Source organism: Monocercomonoides exilis (assembly GCF_001643675.1).
Source record: "Monocercomonoides exilis strain PA203 chromosome Unknown scaffold2-2631571, whole genome shotgun sequence".
Classification (NCBI taxonomy): domain Eukaryota; phylum Preaxostyla; order Oxymonadida; family Polymastigidae; genus Monocercomonoides; species Monocercomonoides exilis.
This window is the reverse complement of record NW_027150547.1, coordinates 188080-211136: the sequence shown is the minus strand read 5'-3', so window position 1 is coordinate 211136 and position 23057 is coordinate 188080. Positions and strand designations below refer to the sequence as shown.

General features: G+C 45.3%; 4 protein-coding genes across 4 annotated transcripts; 1 reads left to right on the top strand and 3 right to left on the bottom strand.

The window, feature by feature from the left end:
- Positions 1–79: 79 nt before the first annotated feature.
- Positions 80–13594, top strand: MONOS_544 (uncharacterized protein; the record flags this gene model as incomplete). The annotated part of the gene is made up of 2 exons (XM_067875587.1): positions 80–131; positions 377–13594. The coding sequence occupies 2 exons, from the start codon at positions 80–82 to the stop codon at positions 12916–12918; spliced, it is 12594 nt and encodes a 4197-aa protein (XP_067735560.1). The 3' UTR covers positions 12919–13594.
- Positions 13595–14161: 567 nt separating this feature from the next.
- MONOS_16817 (uncharacterized protein) lies at positions 14162–15505 on the bottom strand (the record flags this gene model as incomplete). The annotated part of the gene is made up of 1 exon (XM_067869689.1): positions 14162–15505. One exon carries the CDS (start codon positions 15503–15505, stop codon positions 14162–14164), a length of 1344 nt encoding a protein of 447 aa, XP_067735559.1.
- A 183-nt stretch (positions 15506–15688) lies between these two features.
- Positions 15689–16144, bottom strand: MONOS_545 (Tre-2/Bub2/Cdc16 (TBC) - like protein D; the record flags this gene model as incomplete). The annotated part of the gene is made up of 1 exon (XM_067875597.1): positions 15689–16144. One exon carries the CDS (start codon positions 16142–16144, stop codon positions 15689–15691), a length of 456 nt encoding a protein of 151 aa, XP_067735558.1.
- A 2243-nt stretch (positions 16145–18387) lies between these two features.
- MONOS_546 (uncharacterized protein) lies at positions 18388–22595 on the bottom strand (the record flags this gene model as incomplete). Its single annotated transcript, XM_067875608.1, has 3 exons — positions 18388–18457; positions 18718–21780; positions 21970–22595. The coding sequence occupies 3 exons, from the start codon at positions 22593–22595 to the stop codon at positions 18388–18390; spliced, it is 3759 nt and encodes a 1252-aa protein (XP_067735557.1).
- Positions 22596–23057: the final 462 nt, after the last annotated feature.

Here is a 23057-nt window from a genome sequence, read left to right as displayed (position 1 = left end):
CAACTTTCTTTCATGTAATTAAATATTGCACAAGCATTTTAGTTCTATCTATCAAATAAAGATAATGATTTCTTAGAGAATGAAAAAAGAAATCGTTGAACTAACAAAAAGATTCATAATTATATTTGAAGGTACAAACATTCCCTACGAAAATGAAATCAGAAGCATTCAATTAAGTTCAGCTCATTATCATTTTATTCCAAAAAAAAAGAAGACCATTTTTCATTTCATTCAAGAAAAAAGTCATTTCAACTTTTTGAAACACAATCAAAAAGAATTTGTTATGACTTCATCGATTTCTTCCAATGCAATTTATAAAAAAGATGTCTAATACTTCAGAAAAAATTGTTATTAAAACCATAATTGAAAATTGCAGTTGATCATTGTTGCAGGAAAGAGAAAAACGAGCAGCAATACATTCCTATGCACATGGGATTGGCAAAATGCAATGGTATCTCCATATTGATGCTTTTGGCGCTTGTTCGCTCGTCAGTCGAGAAAAAAGTGGTCGCACAAGAAAGCACAGAAAATGGAATTTCTATTGATTTCAGAGAAAAAGGCATAAATACAATTGAAAGAGGATGCAATGAAATGGAAAACGAAAACAAAAATTTGGTTAATGAAGTTCAACGTTCTGGAAGGCATTTCAAAGACTTGCCTTTGAATGAAGTTGAAGAACAACAAATTGAAGAAATGATTGAAAAAGAAACAGAAAAGGAAACTCGAAAAAAGAGAGAAGAATTTGTTGACAACAAAGATTCGCTGATTTTTTGTGGAAAACGACGAGAGACAAAAAGCATCATAAGGTGTCAAATTGGAGCATGGAATTCTTCAGTTGCGATGAACAAACTGGAAGTTTTTGGATCAGAGAAAGGAAAGGGAATTGAGGTGGGAAGAAACTCGTTTTTGCATTTCGAGTGTGTGGAGATGATGGTGGAATGCACAGATGTGTCGCCAATTCTGTGCATTGGAGGAAGAATCCTTCTGGAAAATTCAAGCCTGAAAATAGAAGGGGAAGAGAAAATGATGCCTCCAATGTTTGACACTGAGCAACGCAGCAGAAGAGAGAACGAGCTTGGGCAGGCAAAGATAAGAGCGTGCAGCTTTGGATCGTTCTGCTTATTGGGATCATCACCGTTTATTGTATCGCCAGCACTTGGGAATGTTGAAGTGATCGGCTCGAGATTTGAGAACATCACAGTTGGGAGCCAGTGGAGGTTCGTGGATGGAGGGAAATACGATTGCAAAACAAGGCTTGAATGTGTGGAATTCATACGAGTGGAGGATGTGCTGGATGGGGCTATTGTTCCTCCACTGAGCATGCCATCATCATCTGTTGTCTCGCGAAACTGCACCTATCAAGGCAACATCAGACATCCGAACAAATACGATATTTACAAGGGAAGCGAAGGAAGAAAACTGATTTTTGCATCGACTTCATTTGAGGACGACACATTCGAAGGCTGCAGAACTGATTCTGGATATGGAGGGGCTTTGAGCGCGAGCTCAGCTCAGGCATCGCTGAATGTGGAAAGATGCAATTTTACGGGATGCTATGCCCGCGAAGGAGGAGGCGCTGCTTATTTTTATAATTTGAAACAAATAATCGTTATTAATTCACTATTCCAAAACAATTCTGCAAATCAAGCTGGAGGAAGTTTGCACAATTCACCATCAGAAGCTTGTTCGCTGACAAAGGGATGCCTTTTTATGAACAGCCAAGTTGAAGAAGGATTTGCAAGCGCATATCATCATAGCGAATACTCCTCAAATGCCCCAATAAGCTGTCTAGGAGTGGATGATGGAAATGGAGGGCAATCACAGGTTATGGATTGCCAGTTTGTGAAATGCACAAATAAAGGAAATTATGGAGCTGTTATGAGTTGGTCAAGCTCCCGACATTTTGCAATGAGAAGTTGTCAATTTATCAAATGCAAGGCTGTTCAAGAAGGTGGAGCACTTCGCCACCATTTTGTTAAGTACCCAGGTGATCAAACGAATTTGAAAGCATTTTTCTTTTTGTTTTTCCATGAATGCTCTTGCACAAATAGTGAGATTCCATATGGACACGATGTGAATTTTCATCAATCAAGTGCAGATGTGAATATCACATCAACACCTTTCAAAGAGAGTTATTCAACAAATACTGATGAAAAGCGGTTATTTAATATGGGCACAGGGAAATATGAAAAAGATTGGCTTCCTTCAACAAAAAAGTTGTTCACCTCTTGCTTTGTTTCAACAAGTGGGAATGATGGGGATGAGCTGTGTGGGCTATCTGACGAATCGGGATGCAGAACAATTTCACATTCGCTGGGGAAGTGCATGACTCAGTTTGAGTCGAGGATATTTTTGGGGAAAGGAACACACACATCAGAGGAGGGAGAAATAAGTGCTGGAAATCGGGAGCTGAGTGTGTGTGGGGAAGGTGTGGAGGAGACTGTTGTGAGCACAAGCAGCATGACGAATGGAGACAGTCTGTTTAGTGTGACGAGTGGAAGGGTTTTTTCCAGCTTGTTCACAATCGAGCACTCACACACGAAGCATGAGATGAGACTGTTTGTTGTGAGGGGAAGTGGAAGTGTGGAATTGAAGAGGATGCGGATGCAGCCATCAAACGGACATTCATCTCTGAATGCATTTGGTGCATCACTGATCATGTCTGGAGCAGGAGAGGGGAAGGTGGGGATGGAGCAGGTTGAGATTGGAAACTTTGTGCTGGAAGATGCGCCAATTGTTGGTGTTGAAGGGAAATGGAAAGTGTCAATGTCATACACCACTTTCAGAAATATTGTGAGGCTGAGGGGAGATGGGAGTGTGATATCGAAGAGTGTGGCAGAATGTGAAGTGTTGCTGATGAACAATGTGACGATGCAAGGATGCCGATGTGAGAGCGGGGATGGAGGAGGAATGGCAATTAGGATGGAATCAGGAGCTCGTGCTCGTGTGGGGAATGAGAGCGAAGTGTTGTTTGGTGGGTGTGAGGCGAGAGAAGAGCAAAGCATAGGAGGAGGATGTAGAGGAGGGTTGATGATTGAAGTGAAGGAAGGAGGATATGATTTTGTGATTGACAAAGCATCGTTTGCAGGGTGTGCGGCAGCAAAGGCAGGGAGCAAGCTGTTCGTGAGAGCACCCCAGATGGCAGAGGTGGCGAAGAGAGAGAAGCTGAAGTTTGCGATTGATGAATGCAATCTGAGTGAGGTGTGTGGATATGAGAATGGGGATGAAGTGAATGTGATTCCACTTGTGGTGTATCTGCGGAGCAAGCCAAGCGAATACCATGTTGGAGGGCTGAACAAGAGAGACTGGGAGATGTGTGGATTTGGAGATGTGCAGTGTGCGAGTGTGGATTATGCGATCAGGAAGCATGGGACTGGGGCAGGGATAACAGTTGTGGCGAACAACGGGGCGGTCGTGAAAGGCGAGGTTGAACTTATGAGTGGAATTGTTGTGGTGAAAGGACAGGCATCTCCACCTCGAGTGGTGATAGAGAGCAGAGAGAGTGGGAGAGCAGAGGGAGTGATCACAACAGCTGGAGCAACAACATCGATTGTGAATCTGGTGATATCGCTTCCAGCAAGTGTGGGTGAAGGAAGAAGCGTGATTGCGTGCCGGAGTGGGAGTGTGGAGGTGAGACAGTGCAATTTCGAGGGAGGGGAAGGAGAGATGATCGGATATGTGGTTATGCAATGCAGCGGAGGCAAGTTGAGTGTGCGACAGGTGGCTGTGAGTGGGCTGAGCTTTGGAGGGAGCTGCATGGTCTGTGTTAACAACAATGGAGAGGGGTTAATTTCTCAGACAAACATTAGTGGAGGAACAGCGGAATGCGAAAATGGGTTGGCATATTATGCATCGAGTGGGAAGCTTGTTGTTGAGCAGACGAAATTTGAGGGGATAGCATGCTCGTTGAGTGGGATTGTGGTTGGACGAGGAGGGAGCGATCTGAAGATGGAGAAGTGCACATTCAGCGGGATTGAGAGTACAGTAGGGAATGGGAGTGGAGTGCAGTGTGTGATTGGAGATGGAGAGAGTGTGGTGATTTGGAACAGCAGCTTTTCTGGGTGTTGTGTGGAGAAAGGATGTGGAGGGGGAGTGTGTGTGGAGATAGAAGCAGGAGGATATTTTCGAATGGGGAGGAGCGAGGAAGAAACACTGGTTGAAAAGTGCAGGAGCAGTTTGAGAGAAGGAGTTGGAGGATGTGGAGGAGGGATGTTTTTGAAAATGGAGGGAGGCAGTGAATCAAAGGGATGGGATCATGAGGTGCGTGGAGTGGTGTTTGGGACAGGTGTGGGAAAGAATGAAGCAGTGAGAGGAGGAGACAACGTTTTTGTGGAAGCTGAAGATCTGAGTGAAGCAGTGAGTGGAGGAAAGTTTGTGGGAGCGATTGCGACAGATAAAGGGAGAATGAGAGAAGCGATGGGGTTTGAAGGTGGGGATGAGAGTTTTCTGATTCCGCTGATGTTTTTCATGGTTGAAGTGGAAGGTGTTGCGGGGCATGTTGGAGGAGTGAATAAGCGAGACTTTTCAGGGTGTGGGTTTGAAGGATATGGATGTGCGACTATTGGGAAGCTGGTTGGATTGAGGTTTGCGAACAGTGAGAAGAAGATAATTGTGAATGAAGGGTTCAGCTGGAGAGAGAAGGTGGAGATGAGCAGATGGAAGTGGGAGCTGAAGGGTGTGGAGAGAGGAACAAATGTGAATGTGGTGTGGGGAGAGGCGGGCATTTGCAATGGGATGATTCGCACAACAACAGAAACACATGTGTCAAATTGCACATTTGGCGTGTTGGTGAAGAGTGAAGGAGTGGGGAGTTTGATTGAGTGTATTGGAGGTGATTTGGAGATGGTGTGGTGTGTGATGAGACTGTCTGGCGAAGAGGGGTTGGATGGAGTGAGTGGTGGTCTGTTGAAAGTTGAGGGAGGTGGAGTGATGTTGGATGAGTTTGTGGTTGAGGGAAGCGGGGAAATAGGGTTTATTGGAGTGCCAATTGATATTGGAGGAGGCGGGAAGATGAAAGTGAACAACAGTGTTTTTGGCTGTGCTTGTCACAGAGGAGGAGATGGAGGGTGCATGAGTTCGGAGAGTGGAACTGGTCAATTGCGAGATGTTCATGTGGAGAATTGCACGATCAAAGGAAAGTGCAGAGGTGGGAATGGGCTTCGAGGAGGAGGGATGATTGTGAGGCAGGGTGAGGGAGCAGAGGTGGTGATTGAGGGGACAAAGTTTGAAGGATGTGAAGTGCCTGAAGGAGAAGGAGGAGAAGGAAGGGGATTGGGAGGAGGAGTATTTTTGTTGTGTTCGGATGGAGTGAGTGGGTTTGAATTGAAAGGGCTGGAGTTTGAGGGGTGCAAAGCGTGGAAGGGGAAGAATGTGTTTGTGGAAGGGAGGGATTTGAGTGCTATTGTGAGCGGAGGCTCAATGAATTTTGAGAGAGGCGGGATGGAGATGGGAGATCTGATGGGATATGAGCGTTGCTCAACAGGTGATACTTTTGGAATTCCACTTGGTGCATATCTTGATCAGTTTGGAAGCACAGCATATGTTGGAGGAGAGTCAGACTGGGGATATGATCATTCAGGTTGTGGAATGGCATATGCTCCCTGTCGAACAATTGAACAAGCGCTAAAAGTGCGTTTTGGAGGAGTGGTTGGAAGTGGAGAAGTGGTGGCGATGGAATCATTTGAGTTAAAAGATCATGTGGTGCTTGAGCTGCAGGGAGTGAAGTTGAAGGGGATTGTTGAGGGTGGAGAGACAAGTGTTCATGTGTGTGATGATGGAACTGGAGAGGGAGAAGGGTTGTTGGAAACCAGAGTGAATGTATTTGTGAAAAACATATCGTTTGTTGTTCCCAACGAGTTTTCTGGAGCCAGATGGGAGTGTCTGTTTGCGTGCAAAGGAGGGGAGCTGAAGCTGGAGAACTGCCAGGTTGAACAAGTGAATGGTCAGTTGAAAACGAAGTATTCATTGATAAAAGTGAGTGGAGGAAAGGTGGTTGTGGATGGGTTGAAGATGGCAAACATGAACACAGGGGAATTTGAGTTGTTTGAGCTGTGTGGAGGTGAAGGAGTGTTTGCGGGATTGGAGATGGAAAATGTTGTTTGTGGAGCAGAAAGTGGGCTGATTGGTGTGAGGGAGGGATCTGCACTGAGGGTGGAAAACAGCACAGTGAAGGGAACAACAATGGATGATGGAAGTGTTGTTGTGTTTGAAGAAAGGGCGAGTGTTGGGGCAAAGAACTTCAGCGTGGAGGGGAAGACACGAAAGAGCGGGAATGGAGGCGTGTTTGCAGGGAAAGTGGGAGAAGGGCAGAAAGTGGAGGTAAAGGAGAGCACATTTGTGCAGGATGTGTGCATGTGGAATCCGTCTTGTGGAGGATGTGTGTTTGTGAGTGTTGCTGGGAAGGGGGAATTTGTGTTTGATTCGAACAGGGTGGAGAGGTGTGCAGTGGTGGGAACAGCAGGATATGGAGGAGGGGTGTTTGTGGAGCTGGAGGACAGGGAGGCGAAGTACTCGCTTCGAGAGGATGTGTTTGAGGGGAATGCTGCAGCAAAGGGGCTGGATGTGTTTGTTGTGTGTGGTGAGCCAGAGGTGATGCTGCGGGAGGATCTGTGGATGGGGACAGTGGATGAGGAGAGCACGCCAGAGGTGAATGTGTGGGTGATGGACTCAGTGACAGACACAGTGATCGACTTGTCAGTGAAGAAGTATCTGTTCCCTGTGGAAGGGGCGATTGTGTATGTGGAGGCAGGGAGGAGCACAGCAGCCGATTCGTGTGGAAGCGAGATCTCTCCCTGTGACAGGTTCATTGATGGGTTCACGAACATGGGAGAGGAGAAGACGACGATCCAGATGAACAACGGAAACTGGATGGATTATGTGATTGATCGGAAGGGGAAATCGCTGGCAGTGCGAGGGAAAAGTGCTGGATGCAGCTTGGAGGTCAGAGAACATGGGTGCTTCAGGCAGAGCATTGGAGACTCACAGACAACACTGACACTCAGCCGCCTGGATTTCAGACTGCCAGAGGTGGCATCAGAGGAAGTGGATGGGCTGATCAGTGCGAGTGTGGGTGTGGTGCTGGTGATGAACTGTGTATTTGGGGCAGGTTCAGGAACAGATGCTGGGGAAGAGGAAGCAGGAGCAGATGTGAGATGGGAGACATGGATGAGAATAGTGAGGGAAACCGGAGGAGAGGTCCGGATGAATCAAGTGGCAGTGGAAGATGAAAATTTTGGAGTGGATGGAGGCTTTGTGAAAATGGAGGGAGGAATGCTCATCATGAACAACACGAACATATCTAATGTGGGAGGAACAGGGAAGGGGTTGATTGAAGGGAGTGGAGAGGCTGAGTTTGGGATGCACAAGGGATGTGTGGAGGAAGTGGATGTGGCAGATGGGGGAGTGGTGTGGATGGAGAATGTGAGAAGTTTGGAAATAACAGAAGGCAGCACATTCAATGGATGCCGATCTGCTCATGGAGATGGAGGAGGAGTGCGCTGCGAAGTGAGTGAAGGAAGCAGTTTGTGCATCACAGATGGAGTGTTTACGAGGTGTTGTGTGAATGGTGAAAGCGGGAGGGGAGGAGGAATATATTTGAATGTTGCAAGCACAAGAATGGGGGAAATGAATTTTGATGGGCTTGAGTTTTCAGAGAATGCAGGAACATGGGGGAAAGATGTGTTTGTGGAGTGTGAGGATCTGAACAAGACAGTAACTCGATCTCGATTTCGGTTTGCAGTGAAGAACGGAGAAGGGGAGGTGATTGTTAATATGAAAGGAGTGGATCGGGTGCGATTTGTTGAAGAGGCAGTTGATCTTGTAATGTTTCTGGTGGAACATAAGTGGGGAGAAGTGCATGTGAGAGAAGGCGGATGTGACATGATAGGATGTGGGAGTGAGAAAGTGCCATGTGAGACATATTGGAGAGGGGTGAAGAATGCAGATCGTGAAACAGTTGAGGGAGCTAAGATCTTGGTGAAAGGGAAGATGAGAGTTGCCGATTGGTTTGATGTGTCAGGGATAAGAACGGTGTGCAATGGGGCAGGAACAGGAGCAGTCACGAGGTGTGTGATGGAGGTTGGGGAGGAGATCAGTGGAGGAGATGGGAAATGTGTATTTGAGAACAACAGGAGAGCAGGATTTGAAGGGGTCGAGTTTGTGCTTCCGGAGATGCTTGCAAGTGGGCAGGAAGTGGTGCTGCTTTCGGAGACAGAAGATGGGGTATTGAACATGACGGATTGCATATTCCAGTTTGGGAGTGGAAGTGTGATGGGATATGGAGTGATGAAGGCAATATGTGGAAAGGTGGAGCTCGTTGGGTGCTCGATAGAAAAGGCAACATTCAGTGGGAGTGCCTTTGAGTTCAGATCGAGTGTGATGATTGAAGATTGCACAATGAAGAAGGTGAAAGCACTAGAAGAGAAGGAGGGAGGAGGGATGAAGGTGGTTGTGAGAGGTGAACAGACTCTGGTGCTGAAGAACACAACAGCAGAAGAATGCGAGTGCTCAGTTGCATTTGGGAGAGGAGGGTTTTTGTTTGTGGACTGCTCAGGGTCGCTGATTGGTCAGCCGTTTGAGCTGAATGGAGTGACGTTCAAATTGAACAGGGCAAAAGTTGGTGAGCATATGTTTGTTTTGGCAAGAGATCTGAACAAAACTGTGACAACAACTTCGTTTGTGTTTGACCATCAGGGAATGAAAGAGAATGGGAACGGATTTGTTGGGAGCGATGAAAGCAGGAACGAAACAGATCTCCTGAGATATGTTGTGGGATACAAGAGCCGGAAGATATATTTAAGTTCAGAAGGGCAGGATGTGATGCGGTGTGGAAATGTGGACGATCCGTGTGAGACGCTGTGGAAGGGGATGGAGCAAGTGGAGAGGACGGAGGAGATGAAAGAGATTGTGGTGGGAGGGGAGGCGAGAGTGGAGGATGACTGGACAATGAAGAATATGGTTGTGAGTGGTGTGGGAGGAGGAGGAGAGGAGGAGGATGTGAAGGATGAACTTGTATTCAGTGGAAAAGGAGGGGAGAGTGTGTTGAGCGAGGATCCGTTCATCACATACGCTGGGACGCTGTGTATTCGGAGGATGAAGATGGTGGTTGGGGGTTCAGGTGGAGTGGAGAAGAAAGAGATTTTGAGTGGAGGAGGAACACTGCTGGAAATGGAAAGATGTGTGGTTGGAGGAGCAGGATCTGGCGGGGAGTTGTGTGGATCAGTTGTTGTTGTGAAAGCTGGGGCATTGGTGGTGGTGGATGTGAGATTTGAGCGAATGAAGGTGAAGGGCTGTGTGGTGATGGTGTTTGAAGGGGTGAGCTGCAATCTGAGGGAAGTGCGGATGAGCTCGCAGGAGTATCACGAGGGGTGTGCAATCAGTATTGTGAGCAGTGGCATGAATGGCACCAGTAGATTGGAAAATGCAGGGGGGATGAGTGGAACGAGTGTGACAGTGAATGGATCAATATTTGTGATGGGGGAGCGGGAGGATGATGGGCCGTGTGTTGTGGAGAGTGTGTGTGGAGGGAGTGTGAAGGTGGTGGTGAATGAGAGCACATTCGAGTCGTGCAAGGCAGGAGAGAGCAAGAAAGGCGGAGTGGTGGAGTTCCGGCTGAATGAGGGAGGAGAGTTTCGGATGAAGGGAGGGAAGATTGTGCAAAGCAGCTGCTCGATAACACAAGGGCGGGGAGGTGGAGTGTATTTGGGAACAGAGCTTGGAGGAGATCTGAACTTTGTGTTTGAGAAGGTGTCGTTGAGCGGGAACAATGCGTTTGTGGGGCGGGACATCTTTGTTGAGTGTGTGAACATCAGCCGGCAGATCAACGAGAGCCAGTTTAAGATGGATCTGCGGCAGGAGGTGTATATCCAAGGGAATGCAATCTATGGGGTGGACAGGCGGAGTGAGACGCCAGTGAACCTGATGGATCTGATCACAGTGTATCAGGCAGCGACGATTGTGGTGTCGAGTGTGCTTGGGAAAGGCGGCAGGAACTGGCGGAAGTGCGGGACAGTGGAGCAGCCGTGTCTGACATTGGGATATGGACTGGATCATGTGGTGGCAGAGTTCAACTCGATGCTGGCGGTGGATGGGGAGAGCGAGGTGGAGATGGAGATAGATATTTTGAGCATGGTGGTGAGATCGAAGAGCTGGGAGATGGCGAGTGTGAAGATTGGGTCAGGCATATCCTGCACTAGGGAATATATGATGGGCGTGGGAGGGAGCGCTGCTGTGGAGCTGGTGGAGTTCAAGATGCCGCGAGTCTTCCCCACGTCACACACAAGTCTCTTCTGGATGGAGGAAGGAAATGTGATGTTTGATCGAGTGAGATTTTGCTCAATGGAAGGAGACGGACACAAGGCATCTGTTCCTATTCTCATGGAGTGTGCAAGTGGGAAACTGGAGATGAGGGGGTGTGAAATGGAGGATGTGTGTGGTGAGTGCTTGCTGAGGTGTGGAGGAGCTGTGACTGTGAGACAGCTGAGGATCGGGAATGTTGAGTGCCGAGGAGGGGGGATAGTGGTGAGAGAAGGGAGCATGGTGATTGACGAGTTGAAGGCTGAGGGGATGAGGATGGAGAAGGGGTCAGTGGTGGAGATGGAGGAAGCAGCAAGTGGAGATGAAGCTGACATTGTGCAAGTGAGTAGAGCTGTGCTTGTGAACATCTCGAGTGCTGGAGAGAATGCAGCAGCAGTGACGAGTCGATGCAAGGGAGCAAAGTTGGAGCTGTCTAACTGTTCGTTCGAGATGTGTCAGAGCTCAGGAGCAAAGGGAAGTGTGATTGGGGTGTGGAAGAGCAGGAAGGTTGTGCTGGATGGGTGCAAGATTGATGGGAGTGAGACAGAAAGCACTTCGAATATGAATGCAGATGCAGCTGAAGAGATGTGCAGGTGGAATGGGTCTGTTGCAGACATATCGGAGAGTGAAGGGAAAGTGAGAGACACAACAATATGGAATGCAAAGTATGGAGCACTGTCTGTTTCTGGTGGGGAAGTTTCAATTGAATCAGGAAACTTCAGCAATAACAATCCATCAATAACAAAATATCCTTCAGTGAGAAGGAACATTATATGCTCTGGTTCAGGCACACTGAATGTGAAGAGCCTGAAAGGTGGAGACGGGATAAAAGATGGTTCTTCTCTATGGATTCTGAATGATGGATGTGCGATGAGCGGGATTGGATCAGAACGAGAATCAGTGTTGTTCATCCCCATTCTTCGATCAGTTGAAACAGAGGAGAATGAAGGAACATTGAATATTGTGTTCAGAGGCACTCTTCTTCTCCCGTGCAACTTGTCATTCATGATTGTGAAACAGGTTGGAGAAGAGAAAGAGATTGTAAAGTATTCATTTCTGGAGGAAGGGTATGTATCAGAGACTGAAGTGAAAGGGATTGTGGAGAAAGAGCTGATCAGCAACTGTGGGGAAGAGACCGAAGTGAGTGTGAGCATTCTGTTTGGAGATACCAATAATCCATCTTCAACTGATTCTTTCATTCTGAAAAACAGAAGTGAGCCCAAAACAAATGGAGATGAAAGAATTGTCGAAGGAGAAAAAGAGGGAAAATCATATTTGTTGTTGATTGTTATTATCATGGCTTTTGTTCTTTTGATTATTTTAATTGTCGCAGTGATATTCATTGTTCAATGGAGAAAGCAAAAGAGAAGAACGGAAGAATTAGAAATAATTGTGGAAGACACAGTGAAGAAAGATCCGAAGGCGTTTGAGATGGTGACGATGGAGATGTCGCCAGAGGAGCAGTGGAGGAGAGCTGAGAGAGAGGCAGAGAAAAAGAATGAGGAGAGGACGAAGAAGAGGGTGTATGAGAAAAGCTTGGGGCATTCCGAGTCGTCAGAGCATTTGTTATCTGAGAGTGGCTCAACTGAATATATATTGGGGAGAGATTCAGACAAAATCCCAGAATGGATGCTGGAAAAAGTTGAAGAAAAAGAGGAGGAAGAGGTGAGAAAGCAAACTCCTTCACCATCCATTTCATCCACTTCAACAACAGACACTTCAGACACAGAATCCACATTTGTTCGATCGGAGAGTCTCTGTCCAACCACTTCGTCGATGTCGAATCTGGTGGATGCAATGGCCTGTTCGTCACCGCATGAGAAGCTGATTGTGGATCTGAGAGATTCGCTGTTCATGCTGCTTCATGGGAGGAATAAAACAAAGGAGATGGCGATTGGGACGCTGGAAGAAAGGGTGATAACTGCTGCACAGATCCTGTTCTGGGTGGCTAATCTTGCTCTTCATTCATTTGATGAAATGGAAAATCCTCTTCAATCATTATCCAATTTGAGTCCCCACATTGTATTATTCTCTGAGCACATGGTGATCTGCATAGTGATGCATTCTGTTTTATTGTCAGATGATGATTCAGATTCATCATCCATCTCCTCGTCAACAGTTGTAACTTCTGCAAGTGATGATGATAGTAACTCTCTTCCCTCATCCGCCTTTGAGGATGAAGATGACTTCAAAAAAGAGTGCATGAGGTGGAAGGCGCCTGAGCTGCTGATCAACAAGAAGATGGAGGCGACAAAGGAATCAGTGGCATTCTCTATTGGGATGATGCTGTGGGAGTGCCTGACGCTGGAGATTCCGTTTGGGGATTATGAAGCAGAAGTGGCAGGGCAGAAGATTGTGAATGGAGAGAGACCGAGACTGGAGATGATTAAAGGCACACGCTTGTTTGGGGTTGCGAAGAGGAGCTTGTCAGCGGTGATGGAAGAGCGGCCAGGATTGGTTGGGATGAAGCGGGAGTTCCTCGGGTGCTTTCCACCAGGCACTTTTGTGATGACGATGTCGGATGCGGTTGGGTATGATGCAGAATCAGACAGAGGCAGAGAGAGCGGGAGAAGAGGTTCAGGTGAATCAAAAGAGGGGCTGGAGGAAGATAACAACAAAAGCTGAAACAGGCTCCACAAGCACGAAATGTGTTTGAGAAAGCAGAAAAGAATAATATTCTGGAACAGAAAGGCAGCGACATGCTGTCTTTAATTGTAAATCCCATTTTATTGACAACTTTCTTTGTTTCATTGAGATGAGAAGGGATTGTAATTCTTGGAATAACATAACCATTCGCCAATTATAATTGCATTTATTTGTTGTATTCAAAAAATTTTTTGATTTTCTATTTCTCATTTTTTTTAACGTTTTCAGTTTGGAATTTTAAGTATCTTGTTGTTGAAAAGATATTTTTCTTTTTTTTTGTTCATGATTTTTGGTTTTTAAAGAGAAATGCATGCAATCATTCACAGACGGCACATGCATATCTCTGTGTGGAATTTGTAGTTTTGCCTATTCAAGCATTTTTTATTTTTATTCAGCACCCATTTTCAATCGAGATTTGTGTTTTGTCGATATGTATTCATCTTGTTTTTATTTCATTTTCATTGCATTCACCTGTTGAGAACGTTAGAACATGGAGAGGAATTGCTTCAATTCATTTTTGGAGAAATCTTGAGAGTTTTCGTTTTTGTGAAGTGCTTTTGTCAAAGCAATTACTGTTTGAGTGAAAGTTTCGTTTATCCATTCTTCAAGTGCATTTTTATGAGCAAAAACAAAGAACACCCGCAAATGAAGAACACATTTTTATTTTTCAATCTTGACGTTTGTTGAACAAAAAGCAGAAAAAGCAATCCAGCAAAAACAACTTCAATGCAAACGCCTTTTTCACTCCTTTTTATTTGAACCTTTCGGTTGACAAACAAAAAGTCCAAGGGTTGCTGTCTGCCATTCTCTTTGTAACCCCTCAAAGCTCAATTCTCATTCTCTCGAAAAGACCAGCATTGCATCCATTTCGGTTCCCTCGTCTTCCCCCTCTTTCCCCCTCAGTCCCAGTTCATCTTTGCAATATCAAATTCAACCTGTTGCACTTCCTTTTGCACTTCAAAGGAAAACAACAAACATTCTACATTCTCCAAACAAAACACGTACAAAAAATAGAGAAAGAGGGATTCAAAGCATAAAATTTGTCAAAAAAGAAAATGAAAAGAAAAACACACATTCATCGTGCTTCAGCCAAATCACACAGCCCAAGCAGCACAGAAGCCCTCCAAATGCTCGTCTTTCTGTCTCTTCCTTGATGCCTCTGGCCATCTCCTCCTCTGTCTCGGTTGACTTTTCTTTCCGCTGTCCGCCCTCCCTCTCCTGCTCACCTCCCCGGCTTCTTCTCCTTCCGCCCAAGCCCCAGCACAAGCCGCGCAAGCAGCCGCTTCCCAAACCCCACAAGCTGCTCCCAGATCGTCATCTTCTCCTTCTGCTTCCTCCTCCTCATTTCCTCTGCCTCTGCCTCTGCCTCTGCCTTCCTCCGCCTCCCCTCCTCCTCTCTCTTCTGCTCCACCACCAGCTGCTCCACCATCTCCCCTCGTCTCCTCCACACCCCTCCATCTGCCCCACACCTCCACGCTCTCCTCTCCCCCGCCATCTCCTCTTCCCTTCCCTCTCCCCCTGCCTCCCAGCGGTGTTCTGCTGACTCCTCGCGCTGCACTCCCTTCGGTGTCAGCAGACATGCACTCTCCTGCATCCTCTGCTCCACTCTTTCTGGGCTTGGCGCCAATCCCATAAATCCATTCGTGCGCTCCAGAAACGGAGTGGTCACGCTCCACTCTCTCTGCACGCCTTCTGCTGAACCTCTCTGGCTCCTCTCCTCGCCATCCTTCGATCCCTCCAGACAGCCTTTCGGTGGCTCTTCTTCCTCGTTCAGCAACAGTGAATGTGTCTGAGAATCTGGTTGAAGTGATTTGTGTGAATTCAGTGGAGTGGCTGGTGAAATGTCTGGTGAAATGTCTGGCGAGGTGAATGGTGAAGTGTGTTGATGCCCAGCTGCATCCTGACCGATTCCACCACTTGTGCTCCCCTGTTCTATTTTGTCGGTTGCACCCATATCCTCCTGCCAAGCATGAAGTGTTGTTGGAGCTGCTCTCGTTCCTTCCCCATCGTCTCTTCTGCAATCCATCCTTCTTTCTTTCTCTTTCCCCTCCTTTTTCTCCAAATTCATTTTCCACACCCCAACAAATATTTCCTCTGCTCTCCCAACCAGCCTCTCCAGACTGCGCTGCTTCCTCTTGCTCACAAAAATCTCTTTTCCACCCTCGCTTCTCTCCTTCTCCTCCTCCCCAACACAGACTGACACCCCTGCCAATCCTGCTGCATCTGCTGAAGGCCTCGCAGAAGTGGACGATGAAGAAGCAGAGGAAGTTGAAGAAGGCGATGCAAAAGAAAACGGAGAAGGGAAAGTCACATACGATGTCGAAGAGGATGATGATGAAGATGAAGTTGATGAAGATGGCAAAGGAGAAACGGATGAAATGGGTGAAAACAAAGAAGAGAGTGATGATGATGGTGATGACGATGCCTGAGGCATTGGTGTGTCTGTCTCCGCTTCTTTCTCCAGTGACACGTTCTTTGCCAGCGTCTTCAGTCGGAGCAGGTCTCGCGTGCTCAGCATCTTCGCTCGCATCCCCTGCTGCCCAAGCAGCGCCACCCCAATGCACATCTCAAACGGCGTCCCAATCGCAACAACCCGATCCAGCAGCCACACACGCTCACCACAAAAATCAGTTCCCAAACAGCACAAGCAAGAAATAAAGAAAAGAGAAAAAAAAATTAAATTGAAGAAAAATAATTGTTGAAACAAATATTTGTGACAATGCAAAGAAGAAGAGCATTGCCCCTTCCCTCAAAAATACCAACCCACCTGCACCTCCAAAATCAGCTCTCCAAATGCCCAACCCTCGCAAACCTCGTCCAGCTCCAGCGACCGATAGAACGTCCCCAGCCACTCCCCCGCATACAGCATCCCCGAGAACCCGCACTCCCTCAGATGCGCTGCCAGCTCCGGCTCTCCAACCCCCAGCACTTCCTCAAACATCTCCACCGCCTTCCCCAGCTCTGCCCCGTCTGCGTGGAAGCACCCCCCAAAATAGCCCCGCAGCACATCCCCCAGCACCCGCCCGCCCCACATCCATCTCGTTCCTTCTTCCAGCTCCTGCTTCCTCGTCTTCTCCCTCTCTTCTTCATTCGACCTGCCACACGCCCCTCTGCCCCGAAGCCCTGCCCACACCACCGCCCCGATCTCCACCATCCCCTGCACATACCCCGGCACCGGCCGCTCCTCCACCACCCACCCCACCATCTCCCGCACCGCCTCCACCCCTTCCCCATTCTCCCCTGCCGCCTCCTTCCACCCCACACCCCCAATCCGCCCCAAGTCCTTCTCCAGCCGCTCCCTGTTCGTTCCGGCTCCCTCTGCCCTCTCTGCCCCTTCCACCTCTGCCCCCGTGCAGCACAGAGCAGCAAAGAAAGAAACATCAAAATACACAAAATAAAGCAAAACAGATTCAAGCCAGTTGTCCGCCACCTCAAATGCCTCAAAAAAGAAAAAACAAATAATCATTCGAGCACACCTCCAACCCCAGGCGTCCCATTGTCTGCCCCAAACCGGTCCAGCTGCGCCTCTGCTGCTGCCAGCGCTCCCCACACCTCTCCCCGCAACCCTCCTGGCACTCCATGCCTCGCCACAGCCACCTTCCGCACCAGGCAAAAACCCACAAAGCATTGCACAACGATGCAGGAGCGGAGGGAAAGGAAGTGAGGCAACGCATCCGAGATTAAAAAATTGAAAACAAAAAAAATTTTTTGAAAGTGAAAGTGAAAGTGAAAACGAAAACGAAAACGAAAAAGGATTTCAGACTCGAAGCTCCTCCAGTGTGGCTGGAAGCCCCCTCAGCAGTCGTGCAACGGGGTTTTCTTCTAATCTGCCCGACTGCTCAGCTGCAGTTCCCAACGTTGTTGTGCTGCTCGTCCTGCCCTGTCTTCACCGAAGTCGATGTGGAGTTTTGTCTCGAAAATCAAACACCCAAAAATTCTCTGTTTTTATGCCGTGTTAGCCCACTCTCGCAAAAATATCGGTTCTTTGTGTTGCTGTGTGCCGCTGCGGTTTCTTCCGCTCCAGAAAGCAGAAAAAGCGGATCTGCGAATTTTGTGTTGATCCTGCCCACACTCGCCTCCACCCCTCCAAACACAGAAATCTCTCCACATCTGGTGGAGCACCGCAAAAATAAAACATGGAAAAAAAAGCAGGACTTCTGAAGTGGACACTCTGATTCTTGCCCGAGCACACAGCCAGAAAATTAACAGATAAAAAAAAACAAAAAAACAAAAAATACAAAAAATTCAAAAAACAGAAAAAGAGCAATGACACAAAAAGCTGTGTGAAAAGGCTGCCGAGCAAATAGAACAGAAAATGAAAAACGAGGAAATTAATAGAATATCTTGCAGCACTCGCCACATCAAACAGGATGTTGGGCCAGAGGCAAGCAAACAAGCAAATGCATTTTGTCAGAAACAAAAAATAAAAAAATAAACTGCTTCTCTTTTCTTTCCTTCATCCAAGGCGTCTGCTGGCCTGTCAGGAAGCGCCCCCGAACGAGTTCCACCGCGCCCAGAAGGCGTCTCCAGACTCCACATCCACCATCCGCACTGCCTCCCGGAACTCCCCCACCGACACCGCCGCCACCCCCTGCTTGATCCCCAGCAGCTGCCCCCGCACTGCATCCACCGCCTCCCCGCGCCGCTCTCCCCGCACCCGCCACGCCGCCTCCTTCCCCTCCGGAAACAGCACCACCAGCAGCCCTAGCGCTGCCCGGAACAGGAACGACGGGTCTCCCCACCGCACCTCCTCCACCACCGCCGACGCAATCTCCACGCTGAACCGCTTCGCAAACAGCGAAATAAACCACATCCGCACAAAGTCAAACATCAGCTCCTTCCGCTCATACAGCTCCCCAAAGAACCGCAGCGCTGGCTGCTCACACAGCACAATCACCATCCCCACCACAAAAAAAGAAAGGAAAACAAAAATCAAAATTAAAATTAAAAAAAAGAGAAAACAAAAGCAGCACACCAATTTCGACTTCTTCAGCAGGTAATGCAAGAACCCGTTCATCTGCTGCATAAACGCAGGCGTCAGTCGATACAGCTGAGTGAAGAATGGAGACAGCATAATACTCGTGAACAGTTCATACGCTCAAACAGGTGATTATTGTATTCCATTAAATATTGGTAAAGTTCAAAATTTGATATGAGATAAGGAATTTATGAAATGTCTCTAGAAGCGAAGCTTGAACTGTTCAGTCTTCCATGAATGGCGGGATTTCATCGAATGAATATTGAGTTATGTCATTCTCTGCTAAAAAGCCTCGTTCCTCGAGGATATCTGAGTTTATATTCAATTTTTGCTCAAAGCTTTGAAATTGTTGCATGTGTTTTTTCTTCACTTGCTTTCTGATACAAATTAACGATATGCTGACGCAAATGATAAAGACATTGAAAGGGATGGTGACACTTAAAATTATGACTAAGTTATTTTTTCTTGTTCTATTTTTGGATGGTAGTTTCGTAATATGCAAAGGAACTTCTGAAGAGTGGTATCTTCCATTTTTGGTTTCTGTTGATACACGAACAAAAGAGTTATTATAATCAGAAGAGATTTTGAGTATTTTCTGTGGAAATTGATTTGACTGCGAAGAGTTTGGAACAAAAAGCATTTTCAAATGTTTCATGCAGCATTCAATGTTTTTGAAGAAAAGAAAGTTGGCCATAAATTGTAAATTGTTCGCAACAGAAAGAGGTGTGTCAACACTACTAAGTGTTGCATAAATGTGAGTTTCATTTTCCACTTTTGAAGGGATGTTCATCCAAGAAAACTCGCCATCTTTTTCTGAATAGTAGCCAATTTCCAAAATCAGTGAGCATGGAATAAGTACATTCCCCACAACAGATAAGGTTATTGAGCCGTTTGCATTCACTCCGCTTGCACCAAGAACTGAAGGAGAAAAAAGTGATGGTAATGTTGCTTTGGGTTCTCGATAAATAGTACAGTCTGCAGAAGATATCCATTGAAGAGCAGATGTTGGCGGAGTTTGATTGATTAAAGAAATTGAAAGGGGGCTTTTGCTGCTAAACGAATTTGCAAAAGAGAATGGAGGTTGTGTGGAACTCGACATTGATTGCAAAATAACATTTCCATTCTTTGAACAGGCAATATTCTGCTGGAAAGACGGAAAATCTTTGTATTTAATACCATTTGAAATAAAGCCACAATCGCACAATGCAATCTCTCCTCCTATCAAGTTGATTGCTCCATATTCTGAATACTTAAAATTGCACATTGTTATCATCGAGCGGCAACTTTCAAGCAACAGCATTCCCGTTTCCCAATTGCATTGTGGATCACTCTCTCTTTTCAAAGGTTCTACAGTTGGAATTCCTGTGAGGTTAGAATCTTTCATAGTAAAAGAAGGGCAAGTGACAAATCGCATAACTGTGCAAGAATGATCAGAAGATGTGCATTGAATGAATTGTGATCTAATTATTGTACAATTTGTCTGCGTATGTTCGAAGGAGGATAAAGTTAAAGCATCGATGATGGATGGTCCAATACCAACTTTGCGAATATTTGCAAAAATGCAGTTATCAATAATTATTTGCGAATTAACTAAATAAAATACTACACAAGAGATAGAAGTGTATTGATGATTCATGTAAGACCATTCATCACGTCCAACATCCTGCGACGGGCTCACAAAGCAATTCACCATGGAAAAGCATCCTCCTCTCACTAAAAATATTTCCTCCATTGAAATATCCATTTTTTCGTACTCGCTCCATTTCACATGGCATTTTTGAAAATTAATTTCTTGGCAAAGTTCAACGGCATATTTTTGTTCAATGTTCATGCTTTCATTAAGAAGAATAATAAAATAAGCTTCGCTTTCGTTGTTCAGTGAACGAATTTTTAGAGATGAAAGTCTTGTCAGGCATGGAACATCAATAGTTTGCTCTACGACCAAACAGCAAGAGTTGCAAGAAGGGTCGAGATGACTAATTCCATCCATCAACTTTTTGCAAGGCTTGTTTGCCTCTCCGCACACAGATATGTCTGCTCCTTCGACTGACGATACATACACAGTTTGAAAGAATCGAAGGGGAAGAAAAGGCTGAAGAAGGTTAACGATATCTGAATCATCGTCGAGGCAACTCCCGCAAATAATAGAATAAAAATCTGTGTCGGTCGTTTGGAGTAAAAACTTCACTTTCCCTGGGTGAAAAACTGAATCAAGAAAAGGAGAATGGATAAAAACGAGCCCCTTTGGATAGTTTGTATCGGTAAAGAAGTTTAGTCTGTTGAAGAGAAATGCGCTGGACAAGTCTTCGCAAAGCAAATATGCAAATCCTCCACATTTCGATGGATCTGCAACAACATCGACAAAAGAATTGACGATGTCCAAACTTTGCAAAGAAGAAAACTTGCAAAAAAAATTATCTCCTTTTTGACTCTTTTCAGAAATGCATCCGCGAAATGATGTGTTTTCGAAAGAGATTGAAAAAAAGCGAGAAGGCAATGAAATTTGCGATGAGTTCGAAGAAACATCACCAAAGTGCATAATGCAAGCATTTGAACTTGACGTGTTTGAACTTACAAATCTGCATTCGATAACCCTCAAATCGACGTGCTCGCTTAAAGAATCAGAGATACCTTGAGGAGATTCACTTTGAAGATTGAATATACTTCCTTTTTCAATCAAATTACCTTCTATCGAAAAATTTCTGCAAAATATAAACATATGGCGGGAGTTGCTTTTGTAGCCAGGTGAGACTCTTATCCTTTTTTCGAAGGAATAAAATGTTTCCATTACAGATTTTTCGAAATAAATAGGAAAAATTTGAATGTCGTCAATTAGAAGTCCACCATTAATAATTTTCACGAAAGAGAAAATTTTAAGATCCAATTTTTCATTAAATCTTGCATTTCTTTGAAAATTATCCAAATTTTCTTCGGAGTTAAGAAAATGTTGAGCATTTTGGTCTTCAAGCTGATATGCAAATGAGCTTTGACGCAAAGATAGTCTCTCTCCATCTGAGAAAAATAAAGGAGAATTGATTCCTTCTCTTGAAAGAATAACATTTTGCTTTGCAACAGTTGCAGAGTGAGCGTTCATAACCACTCCTTTGTTTGGATCAATATCATTGTGGACCAATTTGACCAAAATTGAAAACTTTCCGGTAAGCGTAATATTTGTAATGCAAACGGGTTCTCTTATTGTAAACAAAGAAGAAACAAACAAAGAGTTCAGAAGATCCGGCTCATCTTCATTTTCAGCTTTATTGATATTGTGAATAGCACACTCCACTGAATTACATGGATCATTCAAATCTCCGCAGAACGGCCATTGACTACCTTCATCAGAAATATAAATAATGTCCGATTTAACGCTAAAGTACGACAGCAAGTCAACATTTTCTCTGTAGGTAACTCTTTCCGATCCACAGTATGCATTCTCTTCCGTGTCTGGATAATATGAAGGTGATCTTAGGAAATTAAACATTTGCGTTGAGATACTTGAAAACGAGTACAATGCAATAAATACATTTCTGCCGATAGCAGCTTGGTTATCTGAAAATTTTATCGATTCAAACTTGAAAAAATCAGGAGAAATTATGGCATCATCTCGTTGATACAAGAATAAAGCTCCTCCTCTACTAAGTTCGGATTGGAGATGTTCATTCTCTGTAACATCGCAACCAGATGCGGAGCAGTATTCTATATCTGTTGAAGATAGCACTAAGCTCTCTGAAGAAAGAACATTGCACATCAAAACTCCACCTGTTAGAGAATCTTCAGAAGTACAGTTCAGAAAGCGCACTGTATCAATGTTGATTCTGCAGAGTTCGTTTGAACCTAGCAGGCAAGGACCTTCCCCATCGAGCCTGTGAATATTTGTAAATGAAGAATCAGAAATTGAGAATTTTGTAACCTTCTCAGAACATAAAATCAAAGGTTTGCTGATTGTGTAATGCTTATTTATGACAAACAACGACAATGATAATTCATTCGAAGAGCATTCAATTAGAGGACTTGTGGAAGGATTTATGCTGTTTTGAGAAAAAGATGAATACTTAGAAATAATTTGAATGGAAAAGATGCAAAAGTAATTGAGAGCATCGCAGCGAATCAGAGTAAAGTCATTTCCATTGTTCTTCGATGGACCGAAAATCAAGATAAAATTTTCCATTCGAAAATTTCCATTTCCAATAACTGAAATAAAAGCAGAATTATCAGAAGGCACGAAGGCAGTCGCATCGATTGTTGAGTCATTAGTCTTTGAGGTGAAGACAATTTCTGATGCATTAACAAGAATTCCTTCTGTCTCGTCATCAAATGTACCGCTCAACGCAACAACTGAATGAATTGATATTCCTTCAGGAGAAAGAAAAGTTTGTCTGATTGAATAGCACGGCTGTGAAGGAATAGCCCCACATATTTCAGGATTTGAAAGGAAGAATGCTGATGAATCGCTTTGAAGTGCAGAAAAGGCAGAAGTCGTTGCAGTGTGTAGCTTGTGAAGTTCTTCATGGTTATTAGAAGGAATTGGAGCAACAAAACGTGAAACAAATCCCCATTTTATCCAGAAATCCTTAAATTCTTGTTGCCCTTCGAAAAAACCTGTGCGATGCAAAGCGCAACCTGTTTGTGTTGTTGTAAATGACATTAACGATGGCGTAAGAATGTCAAAGTTCCTCATCGAGTCATCTAATATGAAGTCGCAGGCGGATAAATATTTGTTAGTGAATAAAGCTTCTACGGCTTGGCTTTGAGCATTTTGATGTTCTTGATCTGTGATTGTATTGTTAGAAAAGAAGCAGCCTAAGAGTATGACTTGCTCATTTCTGCGTAATATTCCGCATGACCACACAACACCGCCAGCTGATGGCGCAGAACCTGAATAGCAAAGTGTCTCTTCAAGAGAAACACTGAAAATGTGCTCGGAATTCCTCTGGAAAATGCAGCCACCTTCGGATTGATAGTTTTCTTCGAGGTTTTTTTCATTTATCGTATTGGATTCATGCGTTGCACTGCACTTGCATGAGTGAAATTCACACAAATAAATGACCACCCCTTTTTCTTCCTGAGGAGAATCGATGTTCCAAAGGCACACCCCTCCTCCATTAATTGCTGCTTCACAACTAACAAAACGACTTTCACA